This window comes from Vicugna pacos, chromosome 19 (assembly GCF_048564905.1).
Source record: "Vicugna pacos chromosome 19, VicPac4, whole genome shotgun sequence".
In the NCBI taxonomy this organism is placed as follows: Eukaryota; Metazoa; Chordata; class Mammalia; order Artiodactyla; family Camelidae; genus Vicugna; species Vicugna pacos.
Window position 1 is genome coordinate 21,388,481 of NC_133005.1, and position 25,828 is coordinate 21,414,308.

The 25,828-nt window shown below is 50.6% G+C and overlaps 2 protein-coding genes and 1 non-coding gene across 5 annotated transcripts; 2 read left to right on the top strand and 1 right to left on the bottom strand.

Annotated features, from left to right (window-relative positions):
* Positions 1 to 1,481: 1,481 nt before the first annotated feature.
* Positions 1,482 to 19,855, bottom strand: VPS16 (VPS16 core subunit of CORVET and HOPS complexes). The gene is made up of 24 exons (XM_072943921.1): positions 19,696 to 19,855; positions 7,969 to 8,057; positions 7,593 to 7,690; positions 7,388 to 7,516; positions 7,164 to 7,308; positions 6,953 to 7,068; positions 6,730 to 6,852; positions 6,544 to 6,599; positions 6,082 to 6,173; positions 5,900 to 5,992; positions 5,670 to 5,746; positions 5,108 to 5,239; positions 4,885 to 5,012; positions 4,721 to 4,756; positions 4,425 to 4,533; positions 4,126 to 4,260; positions 3,925 to 4,033; positions 3,733 to 3,830; positions 3,542 to 3,649; positions 3,156 to 3,233; positions 2,890 to 3,059; positions 2,711 to 2,807; positions 1,884 to 1,987; positions 1,482 to 1,768 (listed from the first exon to the last, which is right to left on the bottom strand). Exons 1-24 carry the CDS (start codon positions 19,746 to 19,748, stop codon positions 1,624 to 1,626), a joined length of 2,520 nt encoding a protein of 839 aa, XP_072800022.1. The 5' UTR covers positions 19,749 to 19,855; the 3' UTR covers positions 1,482 to 1,623.
* On the top strand, positions 10,829 to 10,935 carry LOC116279151 (U6 spliceosomal RNA). The gene has a single exon (XR_004188507.2). It is a non-coding gene; the product is annotated as a U6 spliceosomal RNA (small nuclear RNA).
* Positions 19,856 to 19,920: 65 nt separating the features above from the next.
* On the top strand, positions 19,921 to 24,928 carry PCED1A (PC-esterase domain containing 1A). Of its 3 annotated transcripts, none has more exons than XM_072943924.1 (8): positions 19,921 to 20,306; positions 20,605 to 20,749; positions 21,262 to 21,341; positions 21,542 to 21,690; positions 21,790 to 21,940; positions 22,058 to 22,304; positions 23,920 to 24,189; positions 24,544 to 24,928. In XM_072943924.1, the coding sequence occupies exons 2-8, from the start codon at positions 20,626 to 20,628 to the stop codon at positions 24,789 to 24,791; spliced, it is 1,269 nt and encodes a 422-aa protein (XP_072800025.1). In that variant the 5' UTR covers positions 19,921 to 20,306; positions 20,605 to 20,625; the 3' UTR covers positions 24,792 to 24,928. The 3 variants fall into 3 exon arrangements, with proteins under 3 accessions (XP_072800025.1, XP_072800024.1, XP_072800023.1); XM_072943923.1 differs by having other exon boundaries at positions 19,921 to 20,279; positions 21,452 to 21,690; XM_072943922.1 differs by having other exon boundaries at positions 20,014 to 20,306; positions 21,452 to 21,690.
* Positions 24,929 to 25,828: the final 900 nt, after the last annotated feature.

The following is a 25,828-nucleotide window of genomic DNA, read 5'->3' on the forward strand; positions in this document are numbered from 1 at the left end:
GGCCTGTGTGACTGCCTTGGCAAACACAGGTGTAATACTGTGTGACTTCCAAAACTAGGTTAGGGAAGGCAGTACCTATCTGCTTGGCTCTCCTGGGATGCTGTCCTTGGGACCTGGCTGCTATGCTGTGAGGTGGAGCAGGTTGCAGGTGTTCTGGCTGGCAGAACTAAGGTCAACAACCAGCTTCGACTGCCAGACATGTGAGTTAACAAGCCTTTAGATTCCAGGCCCCACTGCCAAGTCACCCCCAACCTGTCTTTCAGCTGATGGCCTAGACCTTGTGGGGCAGGCGCACTATCCCTTGTTTTATCTTGTTCAAATTCTTGAACGATATAATAAGAGGTGAGCATAATACATGGTTGTCTTACAGTTTGCTTTATATCCCCTTGCAGGATTTTCACAAATTTACATTTACAAACCAGGTAGGGGAAGAAAAAGAAACACCTTACCAAGCTGAGTCTCTCGCTCTTTTTAAGCATAGTCCTAGGGGCGTTAAAGAGGGGAAGCCAGAAGTTCCAGGGAGGCCTGCCTTCTCTCTGGGCTTTGGTTTCCTCCTTTGTCTTCCTTCTAGACTAAAGGGGGCCACAAGAAGAAAGACAATGCCCTCGGTGTTAGGTAGGGATGCTGGGGCATGAAGCCAAGGTGCACTGGAGTGTAGACTGAGGCTACAGACTGGGAGCCCTGAAGGCCATGAAGGCATTCCTACTGACTAGGGGTGAAGCCTCCATCGGGGGGGAGGGTGGAGCCAAGGGTCGCCAGTCTGCAGCCCTTCCTTGGCAGAATTGCCTAAAGGAGAACGCCATCCTCTTTTTCTTTTCAGCCCAGAGACCACTCAGGAATTGCTCCCCACTGTCCAGTAGGCAGGGTTTCCCTGATCCCTCCAATGCAGCGGTTGCACACCTCTCATCAGTCCTCCACTCCTCACTGGAGTGCACACCAGGGGCCTAGCCTCAGGATCCCCGGCTCAGAGGGCCCTGTTTCAGGTCCGGCTGAGTCATCCCTCCTCTGTTACCACAACAGCCAAGGAGCAGCTCTAAGGCCCCCAAATGTCCAATATGGGTTCAAATCCCAGTCTTGCCACATACTTGCTCCCCAGTCCTCAATCCCTAATTTTCTCTTAAGATGGGGTGGTATTACCTGTCTCCCAGGGCTGTCTTGTGAAATAAATGAAAACAGAGCTAAAGTGCTTAGCAAGTTTCGTGTGTGTGTTTGTGTGTGTACACGTGCAATGCTTTTCAGTGTGGTTCTTGATGACTTGGTGTTCATTACATTTTATGTCATCTCTCCCCATAATCTTCCTAGGGCCTGTGTGCTTGTGAGGACTTTCCTTAGTAACTGTGGAGGGGGGCAGGTCTCTTGTAACTATCGCTGGAGAAGCTTCCTCTCCAGCCCGACACAGGAGCCCTCAGCTCCTGAGGTGTCTGGATGGTTCTGCCTCCAGCTTGTTTTCGCTCAGGCTGGATTGCACAATACAAGCACTCTAAAATGTTTCAGCTTTATTTACAACTAGAACCCCAGCTCCCACCACACCCCAGCTCCTCAACTTTGTTCTGGAAGAAGAGATGGATGAGCAGTGACGTTTCTGCCAGGCCCAGGGCTCGGGGACATGTGCAGACAGGCCCCTTACTTCTTTTGGGCCTGTGCCCGGGCCCGCTGAATCTTGTCGGCTGTGGCCCCGTCCGTGGCTCCGGTGCAGTGGGACAATACGAGGCTCATCTCTGCCTCGTTCCGGTGCTCAATGGCCACGTCTGCAGCCTGAGCCACATCCCTGGGATTTGAGCAGGAGGGGAGACGTTGTTGGGCTGCCCAGGGGCACAAACCGTGCCTCTCATCAGCCCATTGGCTTAGCCACCCAGCACCCTCGGGGCCCTCGGCAGACGCACCCAACGAGAAGCAATGCCTTGACCTTCTGCTCAGGACCCACACGGGAGGCATACTTCTTGGCCTCGTATTTGTTGTGTTGCTTCATGCAGATTTCCACAAAGGGCTTAGGAGGGGGAGAGGGTGAAGGGAAAAGATAAGGCAGAGCCCTCCTGTCCTCTCTTATGAACAAAGCCCAGTAGCTACACTATACCCTTCAGTATGTATACCTTACATTATACCCCACATTATACCCCTCAACCCTGCCCAAAATACACATACAACAGTTACACACACACAACAGTATTGTGATCCTAACATTCTTAGGGCAGAAACGACCTAAACCAAAGATCTGTTGGAGCTCTGAAACCCAACAATTCCATGCATCCACTCCACCATCCACTGCTACCCACTCACAGCAGGCATTAGCTGTCCTCCCAGGCTGCCCTTAGCCCCACTACCTGCCACACCTCTGAACCACCTGCCACACCTCTGAACCGCCTGCCACAGAAAACCAACCTATCAACATCCTCCACTGCCTCGCAAATGTTTCCTCCCTGTGCCCCTCCACCACCACTCCAACAGGACTTTCCTTCAGGCACATGGTGTCCCCCATGGTCCTCCTTGGGAAGAGCAGCTGATTCTCCCTACCGCCAACAGTTGCAGGCAGACTTGGGCCCACCTCCCGCGTGCCTGGCCCACAAACGTGCATACACAGGAAGCACCCACTAACTCTGTGGAGTAGCTGAACAGATGCGTGAACAGGCCATCAGCCTGTCTCTGAGCCTGGTCCTCTCCCCAGGAGGACCCTCCCTCACTGGAGGTGGGGTGGAGGGTGGGCCCTACTCACCAGGTAGCCGATGGGTGATTTCTTGCTCTTAGAAAACTTCTCTAGCTCTTCCCAGTCTTCCAGATGTGCCAGGGCGGTCAGTTTCAGCCACCAGAGCCTGTGGGGAAGCTGGGCGTGGAGGTGCTGCAGGAGGGGCCAGGGGATCCCAGGAACTACATGCCGACCGGGCCCTCTCCTACCTCTTGTCAGGGATGCGGAAGTCACGCGCCAGCTGCTCTGCGCGCTTGTTCTGGCCGCCAAGGATGAGGGTGGTGACCGTGTCATGTAGAGACAGGTCTAAGAACTGGCCCCCCAGCTCGTCTTCTAGGCGTCGCTGCAGCCGTAGGAGCCGCATTTGATCCTCTGTGGCCTGGGGACAGGGATGAGGCAGGACAGGAATGAGAGAGACAATGGGGGGATACTGGGAGGGGAGAAGAAGAGGCTCGCAGAAAAGAAGGGGCCAGACCTTGGCTGCAAACTCATTCTTGGCCTTGTAGAAGGCGTCGGCTGCTGTCTGCAGAGCTGCGACTCGCCCCTCAATGCGCTACCAGGACAAGAAGGGACACCTGAGCTCACAGCACAAAGCACCTCAGCTTTCCCCACCTAGGTGATGGTTTTCTCCCCATCCCTGTGCCCAGGGTCGCCAGTGCCAGCCTCACCCGCTGGGCACACTGCTCTAGTGTCCCTAGCAGGAAGGCCGGCTCCTCTGGGACCAACCCCCATCCTGGCCTCATGTCTTCTCAGGCTCTTCCTCAACAGTGAGGATCAGATGGGGTGTGCACCACATTCAAGGCCCAGACACCTGGAGGAGAAGCCAGCCCGTGGGCCCCACACGCCCCGTGGCCCTCAGACCTCCTCTGCAGCGTAGCTGGCTCGGATGTGGAAGCTGCCCAGCTCCTGATGGTTGTCATCCTGATTGTAAAGGTCCTTCAGCGTCTCCAGCTCCTGATGCTTACAGAACTGGGGCAACGGGCAAGCGGGCAGTCAGCAAGGCCAACTCAGGGGCTCGGAGCCTCCAGTCCCACCCTGCCCACCGCACACACCTGTCGGTACAGACTCAGGGCCATGGGCTGGTTCCGAAGCGTCATGAAAAAATCTCCTCGATTCAGCTCATTCTTCAGGTGCAGCAGCACCGTGAACACTATGGGATGATGAGGTGGGATGGGGGTTCCAGCCCTACTACCACTTGCCCTCCTCAGAGACCCCAGCCTTGCCCTCACCCAAACCCTGCTCACCCAGGTCGGTGTCCCCACTCTCGATGGCCTTGCTTAGTGCCAGTTTGCTCCTCTTCATCTTTAGCAGAAGGGGTACCTGCTCCCCGGAGCGTGGCTCATACTCCAGCAGCTGCGGGTGGGGAGGAAGGCACAGCGGGAAGGAGCTGGCCTGGGGGCATCTACTACCCACATCAGAGCATCCGGGGAAGGCTAGGCACCTACCTTGATGGCCAGTTCCGTGCGGCCACAGCCATAGGCTCGTGCGGCAATGTCTGAGTAAGACACGCCAGGCGTGTCCCCCAGCTTCTGGTTAATGGCCCGCGCAACATCCTCGTCAGACACGTCTTTCTGCTGTACCTGCAGAGGGAAGGGGTGTCACACACACCTGGCTCTCATCTCCTAGCCCCCACTCCCACTGCCTCCATCAGGACCCACCCTTTCAGTCTACACTTCATATTTGCTACACCTCACCAGGGTCTAGAAGCCCCTAAATGCCACTGAACTCTGTCCTACATCCTCACCTTATAGCAGGCCCAGTGGGCCAGGATCCTGCTGACGCCCTGCACTTCAGGAAGCCGCAGGTACTCACATATCTGAATGGCCAGAGGATAAAGCCTCCGCAACACAAGCCTGGCAGGCAAGGGGGGTAAAGGGCCCGGGGGTGAGGTGGGTAGAAAGAGGGCAGAGTGGCCCCAGCCTCGAACTCGGGCCTCCCAGATCCCAAGGAAAGGGGTCAGGAGCAGTGACCACAGGAGCACGTCCGGCGCTGTAATGCTGCCCACTGCAGCCCCTCCCAGCACCCTTGGGCTTGCTGTACCTGTCCAGCAGCACCTGGATGGTGAGCTGCTTGTATCTGTATTTCATTCGGTTAAGGCTCCAGCAGGGGAACGAGCCCTACGTGCCAAGGACCTTTAGGCGTCATCTCCAGCCCCTTCCCCCCACCCACGGCAGTAAATACCCTTCCAGCACACTTGGGGATACTGGCTATAGGTGAGGGGGATCCCGATGTGATAGTCTCGAACAGCATTGAGCACACGTAGGTCCTGACACATGCGCACGAAGCTGTCTGGTGGAAATCTGTCGAGGAAACACTTTCCAAACGAGGCCGCCTGAGAAGAGCCAGAGGGCAAGAGAGGAGAGCTTCCCCTCTGCCAGCCCACCCCTGCCCAGCGGCCCTCCCTCCAGCCCTGCCTCCTGGGCCGACCCTGAGCAGACTCTTCTGCATGTCTGGCCAGTGCTCGTGTCCTGCGGCCTCGATGCACTGCTGCACGGCCTGGGTCAGCTGCCCCAGCTCCTGGATCTCCCGCAGGTACTCATCAGCCTTCTGGCTCTCTTTCTGGGGTGAGGGAGGGTGCAAGAGACAATGTGTCATGGCAGGGAACACCGCCAGTCTGGCCCCCACCCCTCTGGGGCTGTGATTCAAATGGGCTAGTCTGGCGGGCTGCAGAGGTCGGAGCCCACACCCCACCCCATATCAGCCCACCATAGCCTATGGGGGGCCCTGAGACCTCTCAATAGTAGCCCTGACTTGTGCCTAGACTGGGAATAGTGGGGGCTCCCTGCCCCTCCCTATCACCACACAGAGGACACTATGTCTTTTCCATCTACCTGAGCCAACCCTCCCTAGCCCAGCCCAGCCCAGCCCAGTGTCCTAGCTGGACCCCTGTCCTGACAGGTGGCAGCTGGATGCAGGGGCTGGGCCCATCAGGGGAAGGGGGAGGGGAAGGAGAGCATCCTGGGGCCCGGGGGAAAAGCCAGGGCTTTACCTCATATTCCTTCTGGGCCTCCAACAGCAGCGCTCCAGGGGCCATCGAGGCAATTTTAAAGATCTCCTCGCTGGCCACTGGAGGAATGGAGTTGGTAAGTAGGAGAAGGGGGCAGGAAGCCTCAGCCCTGCCTCAATGCCCTGATCCTGTTCTGCGGCACTAGCCCAGGGCAGCCGTGGTGCCCAGGGGCCCCTGCCCTGGGTCACCCAGTGCCCTTGTGAGGGCCTCACCTGGAACCTCGTGCAGGAACTCGTGGGTACTGCGGGAGAAGATGCGGACCCCATCCAGCTCAGGCACCAGGTAGGAGTCTTCATCCAACACAAACCCAAGCTTGGTCAAGGTTCCCAAGAGCACGAAGAGATGGGGTAGGGCAGGCTATCATCCCCCCAACCCTTGGCAGCCCTCCAAGGATACTGGATGCTCTCAGGTGCATCGCCCACCACCATTAGCCGCCTCTCCCAGGCCACCACGACAGCCCTTTCCTTGCTGCGAGGACGGCTGCACCTGTGGGCAGCAGCACACGCACGCGCGCACACACACACACACACACACACACACACATAAATGTCTGGGACACGCACAGGATGCCTGGCCCACAGCCATGTCTCCCACATCACTTTGCCTGGGTCTAGCCCTGCACATGCTTGCTGTCCCTTATCCCATTCCTCTGGCTGATCTGTCTGCTTCCCTCTCACCCTGTGCTGTCAGCAACCAGGGGCATCTGGGGCCCACAGTGGGTTGGGGTTTCCCTCAAATGTGCACTGGCAGAGAAGATAAGCTCACTTGGCTTGGTCAGTAGACAGGCTGAATCAACATGTCCCAGGAGACAAGGCTACATCCACTTCCACCCCTAGCATAACACCCCCATCCTCACCAGACCATCTGCTTCGGGGGGGCCCGGATGTTGCAGTTGAACTCACACAGCTTCTCCTGAAAGGGTGCAGGGAATGTCATAGCCATGTCCCAGCAGTCGCCAGTTTGGTTGAAAAGCCCTTCCCCTACCCCCAACAGATCTTTCCTGGACAAGGCATGGTGCCCCTGTGTTGTCCCAGGATCACACCTTGAGTGATGCTGTCCCCATCCAGATGTAGCCTGTGTCTGTGAAGAGTGCCAGGTGTCGGTAGGTGAAGGAGACAGCCATCTGCAGGAAGCTGCTCACTCCTGGGGCCAGGCCAGGGAGGGTCTGGGGCAGGGCCAGGAGGACACCAGAGATACTGACTTCTCAGAACCTCCCCACTGCCTCCCCCAGTCCCTCCATTTCACTCCCACGCAGGACCCCTCACCACTGCAGAGCAGGCTGCGTGGTCCAGGAGGTAAAGATCAGGTCCTACAGCCAGAAGAATGTGTGCCACTCGGTCCTGGCACAGCGTGGTCCAGCATGACGGTGCACTCTGCAGACCTGCAGCCAGGGAACAGGACAACCACAGGGTGACCAAGGCCCACAGCTTCTGCCTCTGATGGTCCCATGGTCTGGAGGCACATTTGTGGGCTCACCTGGCACCTCTGGCATCCGGCGGAGTTTGAGGTCCCCCACGTTGGCACTGAGGGTGAAGCGGTGGGCCCCTGTGAGGATGGCCACCCCAGAACCAAACTCAGTATGGAAGATCCGGGCATCTAGGACCCGGTTCTGGAGCACCTCCTGGAGAGAGGGGCCGTAGGTTAAGGGAGACTCAGAGCCCCAGACTCCATCCCTCTTCCCCAGCCCCTCGGGCCCCTACGTTGCCCATGCTGAAGTGTCTCCGGAAGTCACCATGGAGACCATAAACCAGCACCACACCATCTTCCTGAACGCAGAGCAGCTCCTCCTCGGCCGACCAGCCCAGTGACACCACGGGCCCACTCTTCCACTGCAGAGAAGAGGGAGGTTCCTGAGGCCATCCTCAGGGTGAACCCCTGGCCCCAGCCCCAGGGCAGGGTGCTTACCAGCAGACTGGCCAGAGGCACGCCGGAAGCTGAGTAGATCTCGAGAACCGGCCTTATGCTGGCAGCCTTCTCCTTCTTCCAGGGGTTCCTCAGCAGTGCTGCAGTTTGAGAAGGAACCTTCTGCCCTAGCTGCCCGGGCCCACTCTGTGTGAGGCAGGCCTTAGGTAGCCTGCTTAACTAGTTCACAACTAGCTCCTTAGGCCCACCCCATGTGCAGCAGGCCTCAGGAGAACCAGAACTAAAAGCATCTCAGTAGGGTGGGTGGGGGTGGGTAGCACATGCCAGCAAGAACCACCCAACAGAGAGACCACCAGCAATCAAGGACTCTGAGTTCTCGCCGTGGTCCCAGAGCATGAGACGGCAGTGGGCGACTTACCAATGGGGCCCCCATAGGACGCAGCAGCCACCAGGCAGTCCCTCAGCTCCTCCTGTAGGTCCCAGTCCATGCTGTACAGCTCATACTTCCTGCCCACACAGAGGCGAGCAGAGGTTAGTCTCATGACCCTGCGCTCAGATGGGGTGAGCCACAGAGGAGCCCCTAAAGCTTCCATTCGTCTTCCACAGGAAAGTTGAGGAGGACCCCCATGTGCAGGGAGAGGGGGGTGACTGGAAACATATAGGCTAACTGACCACACGCGTGCTTAGGGACAGCAGGTAAGGGAGCAGAGGATGCCGCAGGGCAGGCTGTACGGCCAATAAGCCAGGACGCAGACTGAGGTGGGACTAGGCGGGGGCGGCCAGCTGGCGCCTGCATTAGCAGGAAATAAGACTCTTCAGGAGGGCCTCTCAGGTTAGGGAGCCTTTCTTCTATTTCTGGTTCTTAACACTGAATCTGACCCCTGGGCTTTATACCCAGGCGTCCACTTCAATGCTTGTTGATACTGAACTCAGTTTTAGAGGTACTGAGTGAGCAATGCCTGAAAGAAAGCAAAGAGGAGCTCTTTAGTGAGTCCAGAGCTGGGTAGAGTCCTGGGTTGGAGATACCAACCTGTGAATGCTTGGCTTACAGGAGGCAACTGAAATTACAAAGTGGCACGAGACGACCGCAATCTGAGATGGGTGTGGATCACCAGAGTGTGTGCTGCATGAGAAGACGGAGTAGGAGGCTTGAGGAATGCCACCACTTGATGGTTGAAGGTGGGGAAAAGGGGACAGCGAAGGAGTGGGCACTAATCCAGGTCAACAAGAGAAGACAACATTCGAGAAGGAGGGTGTTTCAGCTAGTATCATTTCAGGAGCCTTCCCACTGAAGATCAGGAAGAGACCCATCATCACCTTCTATTGATATCCTTCTTGGAGCTCTAGTCAACATAATTTAAGAAAAAAAATAAAGAGAAGTTTCCATTTTGGAGAAGTAGTGAGATTGCTACTGTTTACAAATAATGAGGTTGTGTACTTAGAAAATCCAAAGCAGTCTATGGAACAATGACTAAAGAGCTCAGAAAGTGATCAACAAAAATCAATATATTTTCTATACCAGTTAGTTTTCTATAGGCTAGTGAGAACTAATTAGAAACATAATTTTAAAAAGATTCTAATCATGATAGCAATAAAACTATAAGGTACCCAAGGACAGACCTACTAAAAATTTTTTTGTAAAATCACATCAAAGCTTACTTAAGGATATAGAAAACATGGAAAAATATTCCAAAATGATCTATAAGTGCGCAAGAATTCCAATAAAAATCACCCCAATTTCTGGGTGGGGAGGAAAGCACAAACTGATTCTATAGTTCATCGGTGGGGAAAAAAAGATCATCTGAGAGAGAAAATACTGGATAATACGTAAGAACATTTGAAAATGTGAGAACAGATATATATCAGAAATTAAATACACTTAAAAACTAAAGTTAATTAAAACTCCTTTTGGCACAGGAGTAAGTAAACAGATCAATGGAACAGAAGAGAATCCAGAAAAATATCTGGGAATAGAGTATGTAAGAAAGACAGCATTTCAAATTGGTGCGAACTGATACGTGAAATGAGACAATGGGCCATATGGGAAGAACCCCAATAAATACTACTTCATTATTTAATCTCTGCAATAAAATATTTTCCAGATGGAATTCAAGATTTAAATGTTAACAAAAATAAACCCACATCAGAACAAATCTTGCTTATTTTTATAAAGTAGAAACAATTTCTAAATATGATATAAAACCTAGAAGTCACTAAGAAAAAGACTAACAAATGAGTCTAAATAAAACTTAAGAACTTCTGTGTACTTCTATATAAGAGGGGTTAAAAAGTATATATTTACATTTGCTTCTATTTAAAAAAAGAAACTGGAAAAATTTCTAAGAATCTAATTAACAATGGTTACTTGCAGGTGAGGGGTGGAATCAGTTGAAGAGGGGTAGAGATGGGAATGAAACTGAGTTTTTAAACCACATTAATGGTTATTTATTAAAATAGTTAAAATTTAAAAAGTCCATCAAAAGCAAAGTAGTAAGACAAACTACAAAAAGGGAAAAAAAGTAACACATGAAAAAGGAATACTGTTCTTAAAAATACAAAAGGCTTTAATTAATTGTAAAAAGTGAAAATAAAAGTAAAAGAAAAATGGCCAAGGGCTAATAATACACCACTTTATGTGAAAATATTTTAAAACTAAACATAAAAAAACTTGAGAAAAATGTAAGCTAACATTTTCATTATGTAAACTACAGAAAAGTCTTTCAGAGCAAGACACAAAACCCAGAATTACAAAGGAAAAGACAGATAGATTTTATTACGTAAAAAGTTAAAATATGTACATTAAAAATTAATACATAAAAGTCAAATGATCACTGTAAGATGTGTCACATTTGTAACAAAGGGTTAACATGGAGAACATATAAAGAGTTTCTTCACAAATTAGTAGAAACAACACAATAGAAAAATAGTCAAAGATATGAACAGACATACTAATGACTAGGTAAAAATGAATTTTAAATTTATTTCCATGTTTTAGCCATCTGAATGGCAAAAATTAAGAGGCTAATAAATAACATATAATATTGTTGAAGATGTGGGAAAATGAACACTTCCCTACACATTCCTGGGAGTATAAAATGGTTCAGCCCTTACAGAAAATGAAACACTATCCAACTGGTAAGTGCGTACCCCCTCTAACTTAGCAATTTCCTTCCAAGGGTCTAACCTATAAGACTACTTGCACAAGTACTCAAAGGTATGAATTCACTGCAACACTGTTTAAAATAGTTTAAAAAAACTCCTTCAAAATCAGACTGGTGGTGCTCACTTCGGCAGCACATATACTAAAATTGGAATGATACAGAGAAGATTAGCATGGCCCCTGCGCAAGGATGACACGCAAATTCGTGAAGCGTTTCATATTTTAAAAAAAACAAAAACAAAATCAGACTGGTTAAATAAACTATTCTATGCCCATTCTGGGGAATATTATGCGACTATTAACAAGGTGACTGTGTATACTGACATGAAGTGATCGCTAAAATACATTGTTAAGTAAAAAAAAAAAAAGGAAGCTGCAGCTCATTAAGAACCATATGAATCCATTTATGCAATAAAAACTGAGCAAATATTTTTGACAAGCATATTTACATATAATCACATGTATGTGTGTAAATATATAGAAAAACTCCCACAGGCCTCCACACTAGGCCAGAGACACTGGTTACCTTCAGGGAGGGTGGCAAATGAGGCTGGGAAACATGGAGACTCACAATATGTAGGCTATATACTTTTGCAGTATTTGAACTTTTTAACCCCATTTGCATTTTTTTGACATTCTGTTACTAAAATCCTTAGATGAAATTTGATGGGGAAATAGATATTCATCCTTCCATACGTGTTCTGGGGATAACTGTTCTTTTAAGCATTACTCCTTCACAGTGAGGAGGCTAAGCCTTCTCAATAGAGGGTGCTGGAGAGCACAAGGAAGGGGCTCTCCCGCTGCTTTGCAGCAGGGCAGGCAGCCTGCGCCAGGGTGTGAGAACATTTGGTGTTGCTCTGACCCAGCCATGCAGCAACCTCCAAGGCTGGCCCGGACTGGTGATCACCTTCTCACGACTCCTTGGACAGGCACGATGTTCCTGACCTCCTGCCCACGCCACCACGCCAGGCCCTACCTCCTTAGCATGACGAGATGCCTGGCTGCTGGCTACCCTGCCTGTGCCCTTGAGTGTTTCCACTGACCCCTCTGCACAACCATGCACCCAGTCACTGAGTGCTCCAGGCTGCCTGCATCAGCTCCGTGACTGCCCCTGCACACCCACACGACTGGCCACCAGCTGCAGACTGCCTGTGTCCTCTTACCCACTGAGTCCCAGAGGGTTGCGTCTTACTTGCCCAGCAACTATGGACCAACTCTGGCTCTGGGGAAACCAGTGAGCTTCACTGCCATCCAGTGGGCTGCAACTGTATCGTCTCACGGTCTAAACCCCAGCCTGGAGAAGGGCCCCCCTTCCAAGTTTAGCTTTCTCGGGGTACTCTCCCTTAGCCCTAGGTCACTGTCTAAGTTTTCCTATATCTCACAGTTACTCTTTTGTCACAGTTTAATAATTCCTTATATTTATTAAACTTTCCTGGTTTAAGTCTCCCGAATGGACCCAGATTAACTGGCGCAGGGAGTGGTCCCAGGAGACAAAACTCTAAAGATGGGATTTGGGGATTTGCTTGGTCACATGCTTGGGCCTGAGTGCAGTGCTGAGTTCTCTGCAATGGGAAATGGATGCTAGTAGCCCACTGCTTGCAGAAGCATCACAACTAATCAAGCCTGCAGTTCACTGTGGTGAAACACCAAGTCAAATATGTCCTTTGGGAGTGACCTCTGTGCTTGACCATATGGCAGTAATGATGATTATACAGGCTATGGTGTAGAAGGGTTATTTTGAGTGCACCTGAACATTTACAAAGAGAAAATGACAAGCTTAGGTCCATGAACTTTCAGCTCCAATCATGGTCTGAGAAGCAGAAAGCTCCTGTGACAGCATAAAAGTCTCTTAGTTCTTGCAGTGACACAGCTGCTAATTCTGAAAATCAAAGGCAGAGTTTAGCTGTGTGGGTTGTTAAACTGACAGCTCAATTCCCCAGTACACCATTTCTCATGTAAAAGTCAGGGTACTAATTAGGAAAGAAAGGGATTCTGAAACTTGGAAGGGGGATATCTGTTTAGACTCAGATGAGAATGACAGTTTTGAACCCCCAAGTCATTCTGTGTCTTCCTCACCACTGGAAGTAGCTTGCCCTTTTGTGTCTCACGAGACTAGCTTTCCTGTGCCTGAAAACCCTGTGATGACTTCACTTGAGGTAGATGTCTTGGGAACCTCCCTCTCCAAGGCTCACCTGGCTAACACTACTGCTGAGTGGTTAATCTGCCAATAGCAGAGACGAGCACATGGCCCCAGTATGGCATCATTCCCAGGGGTACCAGTCTACAAGCTGATTACACTGGACCTCTTCCATCATGGGCAAAGAGCTGTCCTCACAAATTCTGGGTGTGGATGTGTCTTCCTTCCCTGTAATGCCTTTGCTAGCATCCACCATCTGTGCACTTACAGAATGTCTTGTCTACCGCGATAGCACCCTGCAAAGCCGTGCATCTAATCAAGCATCTCACTGCACAGCAAATTTAAGTACAGCAGTGGACTCACATCCAAGGAATCAACTACTCTTACCCTATACCCCATTACCCAGAAGTGGCTGTCCTAAATTTAATGACGACTCAGTTACAGCACCAACTGGGAGACAATATTCTAAAAGTATGAGGCACTGTCTTATAGGATGCAAGCTTATGCTTTGTATCAGAGACCATGACATGGTGTTATCACCTCCACAGTCAGAATACACGGAACCTGGAATTAACAAGTGGAAGTGGGAGTGGGTGCTCTCACTATTACACCCAATGATTCTCTTATTAAAATGTTGCTTCCAGTTCCAGCAACTTTGAGATCTTTTGGTTTGGAGAGCTTATTAGTCCCTAAGGGGAGAATGTTTCCACCAGGGGACCCGATGGATTCACTGACTCAGAAGATAAGAGCTCCACCTTGCCATTCTGGGCTCCTTATACGATGGAACCAGCAGGCAAGAAAATGGGGTTAATTTACTGACTGAAGTGATTATCCTGATTGCCAAGGGGAATTCAAGTTGCTGCTACACAATGGAGGCAAGGAGGACTATCTCTGAAACCCAGGAGACCATCTAGGACACCTCTAAGGACTTCCATGTCTAACAGTAAAGATTAATGAAAAACATCAGCAACCAAAAAATTTTTAAATGACTGAGAAATGAAGGTTTGGGTCACTTCATTATGTAAAAAACCCAGAGCACTGGAGGTTCTGGCTGAGGGTAAGGGAAATATGGGATGGGCAGCTGAAGAAGGAAGTCAAAGATATCAACTATGAGCTGGTGACCAATTACAAAGTGACTGCAGGCACTCTGCGTATTTTCTCTGTGCTTGTATGCTTGTGTTTCTATGTATGTACTAGCCACTGTCTTCTCGTCTTCCCGTTTTTATTTTATACACAAATTTAAATTTTTAGGTGACAAAATATTCAGTGGGACTGTAATTCAGTTTGAGGGGTAATTAATACAGTGATCAGTGCAAAGACTGTGTTTTCTCATTTTGGGAAAGAGTAGTTTATTTGTAAGAAGGATGGTAGTATCTTGTTGAGCAGAAATACAGAGTTGTTTGGTTGTTGTGAAGGAGTTCAAAAGTGTGTGGAGGACGCATATGGAAGCCGAGCAGCCAAAGGGTGGACCACGTCAGTTATCAATGTATTGCTTCCCAGTTCCAAATTCACCCTTTAATACGTGCTCCACAGCGAGCCAGATGCTAAGCTTCTCGGTAGAGGGCGCTGTAGTACAGAGACACTGCAGGAGGAAGGGGCCCTCCGGCTGTTTGCAGCATCTACAGGATCAGTCAGCAGTGTGGGTTATGAGGACATCTGGTGACATTGCACCAACCATGCGCCCAGAACACACTATCCCTCGGTGACCACACAGCCTTGGCCTGGACTGGCGTCCACCTTCCTGAACCTCTCTCCACATAGACACTACGTGCTCCGGGTCTCCTGCTCACAGTGATGCTCCCATTCCCTGTGCAACTCCCTGAACCTGGCCCCCAGCTCTGGCTCCCCTGTGCCCTATCTGGGCCTGAGATGCCTGCGTCCTGCTTGCCCAGTGACTGTGGAACAGCTCTGGGCCAAGCAAACCACCACCCAGTGGGCTACAACTAAATTTTCTCTAGTGAGGTCAGAACCCCAGCTTGCAGAGGGCACTCCCCTTCCAATTTGTCATGAAAACAAGAGGTAGAAGTGAAGAGTGGAGATGGCAATGTTCAAGTTTACAAGAGGCTTAACTAAGACTTAATTAAGAGAAGCAAATGAATAATTCTTATCTGAGTCTAGATTTGAATAAACCAGTGATAAAAAGATACTGAAGACAACTGGAGAAGTCTGAGTAAGAACTGGTTGTTAGATATCAAATGTTAATTTTGTTTGGTGGGAAAGACTACTGCAGTTTTACAGGCAACTGTCATTTTTTTTTCCAAAGTAATGCACAGTGAAGTTATGTGAGTAATTTATTTTAAACTATAGCAGAAAATGTATTTGATTGAAAAGATACATCTGTGTTTGTCTTTAAATGGTCTCAAAAAGTATGTGTGTGTTGTGGGGGGAGGAGGATGAAGGGAAAATGAAAAGAGAATGAACAGCAAGCTGCTGACACTTGCTGAAGCTGCGTGTTAAGCACAGGGATGTCCACTGCATTACTTTCTGTACATTTATGTATACTGGACCTTCTTCTAATAGCCCTTAACCTACAAAGTAGTTAAAGCAAATGTACTGCAACACGATGACAACTTTTAAGCCTAAATGATGGCTGTGGGTGTTCATTCTGCTATTCCTCCTTTGCTGTACATTTGAAATTTTTATAGTTAAAGGGTTAAATACAAATCCCAAGAAAGAAGGGAGGTCACCTCTATCCAATGCTCCAGACAGTCAAGTTCACATGAGGCCTGAGCTGTGCCCACTGTAGAAGCAGGATGTCACTGAGAACAGGGTGATCAGACCAGAGTGAGTGGTGGGTGGGAAGAGGGAAAGTGGAAGTAAGTGTAGATGGCAGTTTTCAGACCTTTGGGGTAGGGGAGCAAAAGATGGGCTGACGAGGAGGGACTGATTTGTTTCTTGAACAGGGACGTTTATTTTTTGTTAGGATGGAGTGACTTGAGTACAGTCCTTGAGATCTGATAGGGAGCCTTTAGGGGTAGGGATGGTGGAAAACAATGCAGAGTGGTAGTCTTCAGATTTTCCTGCAGCAAAGAAACACCTGGTTGCTTGTTAAAACACAGATCAAATTCCCAGGACCCACCCCACAGATAACAGAGTAGATTTGGCCTAGGAAGCTGCATGTAGCCAGCATTTCAGGAGACCATGACGCAGGGGGTGGTGGACACCAACAGCTGGAGAAACCTGTGGCTGAGGGAGGGTGTGGATTGATAGCACATGGCTTCTGAGAAGTCAGAGAGATGGGGCACATCTCAGCAGGCTGGGAACACAACAGTAGATCTGGTCGGGGGAGGCCAAAATAATTTCATTGTTTACAATTAAATGTCTCTTTGTGTAATCTTTTAAAAGTGCAACCCAGCACAATCTCCTTCGATTTTACCCCCTTATATCTCCCAGACAGGTCCCTTCTCTCCACGTCCAGTGCTCGCCACAATCAACTTCTCCCTGGTCTATTCCACCAGCCTCCTAACCAGTCTCCCTTGCCTCCATTCTTTCTTGCCACTTCCAACTTATCCCCTCATTGTCTCCAGAAGGAACTTAAAACACATACACACATCCCACAAATCCAATCACACCAATCCGTTCATTTAGGCTTTCCATTGTTCTTCAAACAACGGTGGTCTATAAGGCCCTGCAGGGTGTGGCTCCTAAGAGAAAAGCACCTGTCTCATCTCTTGTCCTGCCCCCCAGCCGCAATGGTTCTCTTTGGCCTAAACATGGAGAGTGTCTCTGCCTCTCCTGCCTCAGGACCTTTGTATATGCTTTTCTCTGATCCCACTCCCTGCACCTACATTTACTCATCCTCTGGAGGGGGGGACTGTTTCCTTCAGAAAGTCTTCTTTACCTCCGACTTACCTCACCAATTGTGCTCAAACAAATACGGACTCATTTGTGGTTATCAACTGTCTCCCCTGCTGGCTGTAAGTTCTATTAGAGTGGACAGGATCTATGTCTCTTTATTGGCCAATACACTTTCAGCCTGACAAAGGGCTGGGCAAAATTATTTAACAGAATTATCCCAAATTGGGTTTTAAGAATAAAAATGGCTAAAATTCTGGAGCCCCATAAGAACTTGTCACCATTTCCTCTCCTTGCCTTCCCAAATTGGATTTTTCCAGAACAGTGCTTCCAATGCAAAAGAATCTCATCCTGTAGATAAGGCTCTAATGTCTGCCACCTGCTTATCATTCATTCACTTACTTGAACATGTATTAAGTCCTGTCAAAAGGCTATGCACAAATACAAATAAAACCAAGTGTCTGCACCTAAAATATTGCCACTCTGGTAGAGAAGCTAGAACGCGTTACTTAATTTCCTGCTTAAAAACAAAAATGCCATGCTTTAACACAGGTCCTAGAAGAAGACTGGGTTCCAGTCCTGGCCCCACTGCTTACTACCTGTGTAACTTGGTCATCTAACTTCTCTGTGTCTTAGTTTCCTCATCAGTAAGATGGAGTTAAAATAATGATACCTACCTCATGGGGCTGTCAGACTTAAACAACCTGATACACATAAAGTACTTAGCAGAGTGTCTAGTACATAGGAAGGCTCAATATCTTTGAGCAAAAATAACATAACCTCTACAGCAAGGCTTACACCTCTACCCCTTCCTGTCAGCACAGCACAGGTAAGGGTGGGCTAGCCATACAGGTCGTGACTATCCCGTACTCAGCGCTTACACTCATTTCAAACTTTACAGGTTTGTAAACAAAGTTAAGACTCCATATGATAAATGGGACTCCTGTGACAATGAGATCATCATTTTCAGCACTCTCCTATTTAACAAGCCCATGTAGGCAACAGATATTTTCAAAAGTAATACAAGTTAGTATTTTTGAAAGTACACTCTGATAAACACTAAATTACATGACTACCTATGTCAACTGACATCTTTTCTCCACAAAAACAGTTTAAATCACTGTTATTTCCTACTGCCTTTACTGATTTTTAACTAAATTTTTGCAATTTTTTCACATTGTACAGGCACAATGATAAGAGATAAGAATTAAGCAACAAATTCAACCCATTTCTAAAAATTGCGACAAGGCATCTGTCCATCTCAGAAGTGTTAAGGGCTGACATTTCATGTATCAAAGAAAGTTTTGCTCCTGGGCATATATCCAAAAGGAACCCTACTTCAAAAAGACACCTGCACCCCAATGTTTATAGCAGCACTATTTACAATAGCCAAGACATGGAAACAGCCTAAATGTCCATCAACAGATGACTGGATAAAGAAGAGGTGGTATATTTATACAATGGAATACTATTCAGCCATTAAAAACGACAACATAACACCATTTGTAGCAACATGGATGTCCCTGGAGAATGTCATTCTAAGTGAAGTAAGCCAGAAAGAGAAAGAAAAATACATATGAGATTGCTCATATGTAGAATCTTAAAAAAAAAAAGAACACAAATACAAAACAGAAACAGACTCATAGACATAGAATACAAACTTGTGGTTGCCAGTGGGGAGGGGGGTGGGAAGGGATAGACTGGGAGTTCAAAATTTGTAGATACTGACAGGCATATATAGAATAGATAAACAAGATAATACTGTATAGCACAGGGAAATATATACAAGATCTTGCGGTAGCTCACAGTGGAAAAAAATGTGACAATGAATATATGTATATTCATGTAAAATGGAAAAATTGTGCGCTACAATGGAAATTAACACAACATTGTAAACTGACTATAACTCAATAAAAAATGTTTTTTTAAAAGTTTTAATATGTGAATAACAATGGTATACAGTTTAACTAGCACAGCTGTATACTATTGAAAGAAGACCGCAATTCGAAGTCTTTGTGATCTTTAGTTGCAATTAATAAAGTATTTTTTAAAACTTTATTAGGCAACTACTACATAACAGGCACTATTCTACATACACATTGGAGAAAAAGGGATGCTAGAAATATGCTCTCAGCCCTCAGGGCACTTGGTTTAGCAGAAGAAAGCTATACAGATATTGCCCTACTGTGCCATACATAACAGACCCTAGCCCTGGGTCCTTGAGACCCAATGGAAAGTCAACTGAACGTCAACTCTATTGGGATTCGGTCAGGGAAAGTTTCGGAAAGAACTCTTGAACTAAGTCCTGAAGGATGAGCAAGAACTCTCCAGTGAGGTAAAGAGGGAAATGCCCACAGAAGGAAATGCAAGCTAGTGCAAACACAGGGAGCCATGAAACATCCTGGTGTGATGCGGTCCTGTTCTGTGCAACTGGAACAGAAAATCTGGATAGGAGAGTTGAAGAAACAAATAAGGGCCGATTTACAGATGCAACATGATTAGAAGTTTGTACTTTATCTAACAAAGGAGGAAAGCCATTGAAAAATCCTAATCAGGGTAATAAGATGATCAGTCAACACTTTAGAAAGATTAGCGTTTTAGGACTCTAAAACTCTCTTGAGCGGGCTGCCCCTAACATGGGGTCCTCACTCGCGCTGCCCCTGGTTCACTCCCGACTCGCCTCCTCCCAGCCTTGGTAGGCACAGTTACCCCGCCCGCCGTGCGACCCCGCCTCCCCTAGAAGCGCCCCTCTGGTCTGACGGTTCAGCAGCACTTCCCGGCAGAAGACCAGGCACTCACTGTCACCCGAGGGCGGCAACCCTCTACATGATCTGAGCATCCTTCCGGGAGCCGACAGACCTGGGCTTCAGCGCTGGGCTGTGCCCCTGTGTGACCACCGGCTTTGCCTCGGTTTCCTTCTCCGGAGAGGGGAAGGCCGGGCCACAGGCAGCTGTTCGTTAGTTGATAGAAACCCGGGGAGAGTCGGAGAGGGGCGGACCCGAGCGGGCGAGCAGGGTAAGCCGGATCGTGGCCGGGAGAGCGGGGCGGCTCACCGGTAAAAGGCCGAGTCCCCGAGCGGGTTCCAGTTTGCAGTGTAGCAGTCCATGGCTGGTGCAGGCGGCGGCTGGCCAGCGCCGAGGGGACACCCACCTAACGCGGGATCCCGGCAGGCACTTCCGCTTCCGCCCGTCCGGGTCACGTGGCGAGGCCGCCGCTACGGCCATCACCACTGTGGGCAGCTGCACTTGACCGCCGCCGCGCCCCCGCCCACGCCCGGGCCTCGCGCCCGCCGGGGTGGGCCGGGCCCTGGTTCCTGCTCCCAGTGGCGGCCTCCGCCGCCGCCTTCCTGTCCCCTGGGGCGTTGAGGGGGTCGGGCGGGGCGGGACATGGGTGACCGGAAGTGAGAGTTGTGAACATCGCCGCCCGGGGCGCGGAGGCCCGAGGCACCGTCGGGGCCTCTGCGACTCACGCATGGAGAGCGCTGGGCATCAGGCTGCGCATCGACGGCTAACGGGGACGCACGGGCTCTGCGGGGCAGGGGCTGTGCTGAACCCACCACCGGCCTCCTCGGGCGCGGGAACATGAGGCTAGGCCCGGAGCCTGCCGTGGGCAGTACGTGGGCCTCCCCGGGCCGCAGGTGAACAGCGCGGAACCCCCGGATTCGGTAATTGGCACGACGGCGCGCGCATGCGCGGGACGGGGGCGGGCACGTGGTGGGGCGCGGGGCGGCGCCGCGCGCGAAGCGCCCTGGTGTCCCGGAGGTCCGCGGGCGGGGTGACCTCCTGCCTCCTGTGCCAGGTGTAGTCGAGGCTGGCGCCACTGTGGGCCCCACTCTAACTCCGCCACCCGGCCCCTGTAGCCCCGGAGGGGCCAGCGCAAGTCTCATTTATGCCGGGGCGGGCCCTGGGGTCGTCATGCCCTAAGTCCCCGCCCTCGCGCGGCTTAGTGGCCTCTCCCTACAGCCCGTCGTAGTTGGCGGCGGCATGGTCTTCTGTCTGGAGAACAAGGAGCCTCGCCGCCCGCTGCGAAGCGCCATGGTCCATTTCCAAGCCTCGGAAGTCCAGCAGCTACTACACAACAAGTTCGTGGTCATCTTGGGGGACTCAAGTGAGTGCCCTTCTAGAATAGCACTTGCGTTGCCGCATCTGCAGCCTATGTTCTGTGTCTGGACCCATCATCTCTATCTCAGACGTCCTCCCTGATCCCTAGTCAGTTTCAGATCAGTAGGCTTTCTCTTTATTTCCCCAGCTGGTACTACAGGTGTCCTGACAGATGTATCCTGTCAAGCTTTTCACCCCATCCTTGCTTAGCATTTTTCTTCCTAACAGTCCCGCACAATTTCTCTCATGGAAGCGGTGGATTGTGTATGTCTTGGATGACTTGACCTCTGCCAGGTGATCTTGAGTCACTGTGCATCAAGTTGAGGAATGGCGTATAGGTAGAAGGAACAGAGGCAGTGCCAGGACTTTTTAACGTCACGTTTTCTCTTGCTTCTTATTCAGCAGTCCACAAAGGTGGTGTTAGGCAACCCAGCCCTGGGAAGGTGGGAGGCCTGGACTTGAAAGGGGTTGAGGTGGAGTGAGGCATGCCTCAGCCTTGGGATCTCTGTCTCCCTGCAGTCCAGCGGGCTGTGTACAAGGACCTGGTGCTCCTGCTCCAGAAAGACTCACTGCTCACAGCTGCCCAGTTGAAAGCCAAGGTGAGGCAAGCTTACTAGCCATGTCAGTGGTGGGCAAGCTCAGACCCTGGCCTGGTAGGGTTCTCCTCCCTGGTATGGGGTCTGACCAGCTGGGTTGGGGGGGTGGGCAGGGGGAGCTGAGTTTTGAACAGGACCAGCTGGTGGCTGGCGGTCAGCTGGGCGAGCTGCACAACGGGACGCAGTACCGGGAGGTCCGCCAGTTCTGCTCAGGTTCTGGCCACCACCTTGTGCGATTCTACTTCCTCACCCGCGTTTACTCTGAGTACCTCGAGGGAGTCCTGGAGGAGCTGACGTATGGGCCTGCCCCAGACCTGGTGATCATCAACTCCTGCCTCTGGGATCTCTCCAGGTTGGGGCTGGGGAGAGGGCAGTACTGACTCAGGGTGGAGGTATGGCTCAGAGGCCATCCATCCCTGTGTTCTTGCCCACCCTTTGTGCTGCCCAACAGGTATGGCCGCTGCTCAATGGAGAGCTACCGAGAGAACCTGGAGCGGGTGTTCGTGCGCATGGACCAGGTGTTGCCAGACTCCTGCCTGCTGGTGTGGAACATGGCAATGCCCCTAGGGGAGCGTGTCACTGGGGGTTTCCTTCTGCCTGAGGCAAGTGACCGGGGCCCCTGAGGAAGGAGGACGGGCAACTGACTGGTACATAGAGGACCCTCCCTCCCAATCCTGCCTTCATTCTGTGGCTCTTGGATGCTGCACTTTCTCACTCAGCTCCAGCCCCTGGCGGGCTCTCTGCGGCGGGATGTGGTTGAAGGGAACTTCTACAGCGCTACACTGGCCGGGGACTACTGCTTCGATGTCCTGGACCTCCACTTTCATTTCCGGCATGCAGTTCAGCACCGTCACCGGGACGGGGTCCACTGGGACCAGCACGCCCACCGCCACCTCTCACACTTGCTTCTGAGCCACGTGGCCGATGCCTGGGGTGTGGAGCTGCCCAAGCGTGGCTATCTCCCTGGTGAGCCCTACCACAAGTTGGGAGGGTAGTGATGCAAAAAGGGCCCTCAGAGCCTAAGGCTCAGACGTAACAGGACAGAGATACCCAAAGGGAGTAGAGGCCCCTTGAAGGACTGTTGCGGACCCTGAGAGTGTCTTCCTCTTCCCCTGGGTTTCTGTGTGGTCTAGCGGTATAGTGACCTCTGTGTACGTGAATGAGCTTGTGTAAGCATCAAGCATGTAAGGCAGCATGTCAAAAGACAGATAAACAGGAAAGAAATGGGGGTACTTTTAAATAGGAATGGACTTGGGGGGTAGAAAGATAAACAGAGGAAAGGCAGTCCAGGCAGTGTAGCAGAAGCAACAGAGCCCCTTGGCTGGTGCCATCAGGCTCTCAGTTCCTGCCTGCCCATAAAAGGGGACATCGTGAGTTATGTTCCATGTCTGCTTCTCCCCTGGATCATGTCCTCCAAGGGCAAGGTTCTTGCCTCACTTGTTGACAGCTCACTCCTTTCAACCCCAGTGTCTAGCACAGTCGTGTATATAGTGCCTATGGGATGGTGTTTATTGAATTGGCGACATGACTCATGTTAGAAGGCTGTAGTAGCACCAGAGGGCGTCGGGGCACAGAGAGGCCAAGAATGTCAAATTCAGGACTTGGTAGCCTGGAGTTGGAGCATCATGGAGGCAAATTATATAATAATTGATTGTATAATGGTTCAGTTTCCTTGTTTTTTTTAGACAAGAGAATTGATCTGCAACAAAGAAAGGGATCCTCTAAAGGTTGTAAGGCTAGTTTGGGGTGGCTTGGTCTTCCAAACCCAGTTTGGAGCCACAGAAGTACGAACGTTAAAAAGAAGAGTTGGGTGGGAGAATGAGTTGGTGAGTTTGGTCAGGGCAGATCTCTTGGCATTCCTGTGGAGATGTAGAGTAGATTTGGAGTCATAGTGCGCAGCAGAGAGATGACAGCTGAAGGCATGAATGTGAACCGTAACGGATGGAGTGAAACCACAATCGTGTTTTGGAGCTGGAACTGAAGAGGAGCCAATGGAGGAAACAAAAGGAGATGAGGGTGGTGGCACTTTCAAGGAGGACAGAGGCTGTTGACCATGTTGTGTGACTGTCAGGAAGAGAGGAAGTGGTTACATTTAGGAGAAATGTTGAAGGAGTGAAGTAGGGTTAAAAGAGGCAGGGAGCAGTTGATGAAGGAATGGCAACCGGGCAGAATGCTGTGTGTGGAAGTTTGAAAGGAACCAGGGACTACTGTGAGAAGGAAGCGACAGGATCTCTGTTTTTAAGAGAGAAAATTGACTGAGCTTATTTATTGGTTTGCAGGGAGGAGCTGGAAGAGGCCAAAGCTAAAGATATGGGAGCCGACAATAAAGGGAGAAAGCTCTGGAGGGGAGCGTGAGGTTAGAACAAAGGCAGATCCACTGCCTGTTAAGAAAGGCAAGAAGGAAGGAGCACAGCTTGGGCTTGGCCTGAAACGAGAGGGGAGGAGGGAACCTCAGGAAGCAGGAAGCAGAAGGTGCCCTGTTCTCTTAAGAGGCGGGAGTAGAGGTTTAGGCGTGTGGACAGCCAGGGTTCAGGGCAGCCTGGCTCCCCAGGCCTGCCTGAAACAACCATCCCATTCCTAGATCCATGGACTGAAGACTGGCCAGAGCCGGAGCATCTCTTCCAGGGGAGCCAGGGGCAGCCCCCAGACTTTGGGGAGCAGCTGGCCTTGCCCCCGCCCTCTCCCTTGCCCCCTCCCATGCCTTTTCCGCACCCTCTCCCTCAGCCCTCCCCGCCTCCTCTGTTTCCACCCCTGCCCCAGGATCCCCCTTTTTTCCCAGGCCAGCCCTTCCTACCCCATGAATTCTTCAATTATAATCCAACGGAAGACTTCTCTATGCCACCCCACTTAGGTAGGTGCCTCCACAGCCTCCCATCACACCTTTCCCAGCCTCCCATTGAACCTTCCCTAGCCCAGCCTCCTATGTCCAGGTGGGCTGAGGGGAGTTGGGCAGCCCTAGAGTATCCCCCAGGATTGGGTTCAGTCACAGCTGAGTCTGGAACAGCATCTGCAGACTCATTAGTTAGCTCATTGATTGTCACAATTTCCTGATTTGGAGGTAAGGGAAGTGGTATTGCCATTTTGCAGATGGGAAAACTGAAGCCCACCTGGAAAAACTCACCCGGGAGGATCAGAACTGCCTGAAGGCAGAGCTGGGTTCACCCTGGCCAGAAGCCCACTCTGATAACTGCTGGTTCTTTTGTAGGATGTGGTCCTGGAGGGAACTTTGTGCCTGGCCCCCTGCCTCCTCCAGTCTCCAGCCCTATCCCCCAAGGTCAGCATCGGGGCCCGGTGGTCCACCGGGGGATGCCGCGCTGTGCTCACAACAGCCCCTACCATGTGCCGAGGATGGGGGTGCCCTGCAAGCAGCGGCTCAGACACTCAGACAGGCTGATCCACACATACAAACTGGACAGACGGCCTCCTGCCCATTCGGGGACATGGCCCGTGTAGACTGGATCTTGTGCTGGGGTGGATGTGACAGTGGCCCTGCAGGGCCTGCTTGCAACCCCAGGTGCTGGGCCAGGGTGTCTCCTGTGCCTGGCATTGTTCTTGTCCATTGCTGTCACCAATAAAAGCATGGAAGAACAGAGCGGCATCTTTTTGTGTGGGGGAGTGTATCTCCCAAACCATGATCTTGAGAGTTGGAGAGGCTGCCTCTGGTCTCTCTCCAACCTTGGACTTTTCAACTCACGCTGAGTCCTTCCTGCTGTCTCACACACTTATTTACACCCTCACCAGAACACACACATACTTAACAAAGATCCTGGAGGGGTCCCCTGTTGTCAGCAGCTCTTTGGGATTGGGACATATCAAGGGCTGGTTTAAAATTACCAATATTTTATATGGAGTTTTGGGTCTGGCTAGTTCTTAACTATACTGGTTTCACACATTCATGTGTACGTTCAGTGTTGAACTACTCCTGGAGGTAGGCACATACCTTACCTTGCACAATGCTTAGCATATGGTAGACACTCAATAAGTGGTTGGAACTAAAGAAGCTCCCACGGTCAAGTGGGAGGCCAATTAGAAACCCCCTATTTAATAGATACAGTGTACAATGGGAGCGAAGTGATCATAGGCTAACTTCTTTGGTGGGTGGGCCATAGAAGAGGAGCTGAGGGAGAATTTCAGCATGGGGTGGGGGTAGGGAGCTTGGCCAAACTTTTTAAGGAAGTTAAGAAAGAGTATAGGGTGTTGGCTTTGACAAGTGGTCTTGACCCGAGGTTGGTGACTACTAAGCATCAGGGGTATCGTGTAGGCTAAGTGGTGGTGTGGGGGAGTGGGGGCGCAGCATGGCAGTGGGTTGGTAATAAGGAAGCTCAGAGACCCACTAAGTAATTTTCAAGTAGAATGGGATGGAAGAGAGGGATGCAGAGCTCTGGCATTAACTTTCCATACTTGTTACTGAAATTTTACTTTGTCAAAGGGTATAACATCTTGCACAAATGGAAATGGAGACAGAAGACCAGAAAAGTTTTTATCCTTGC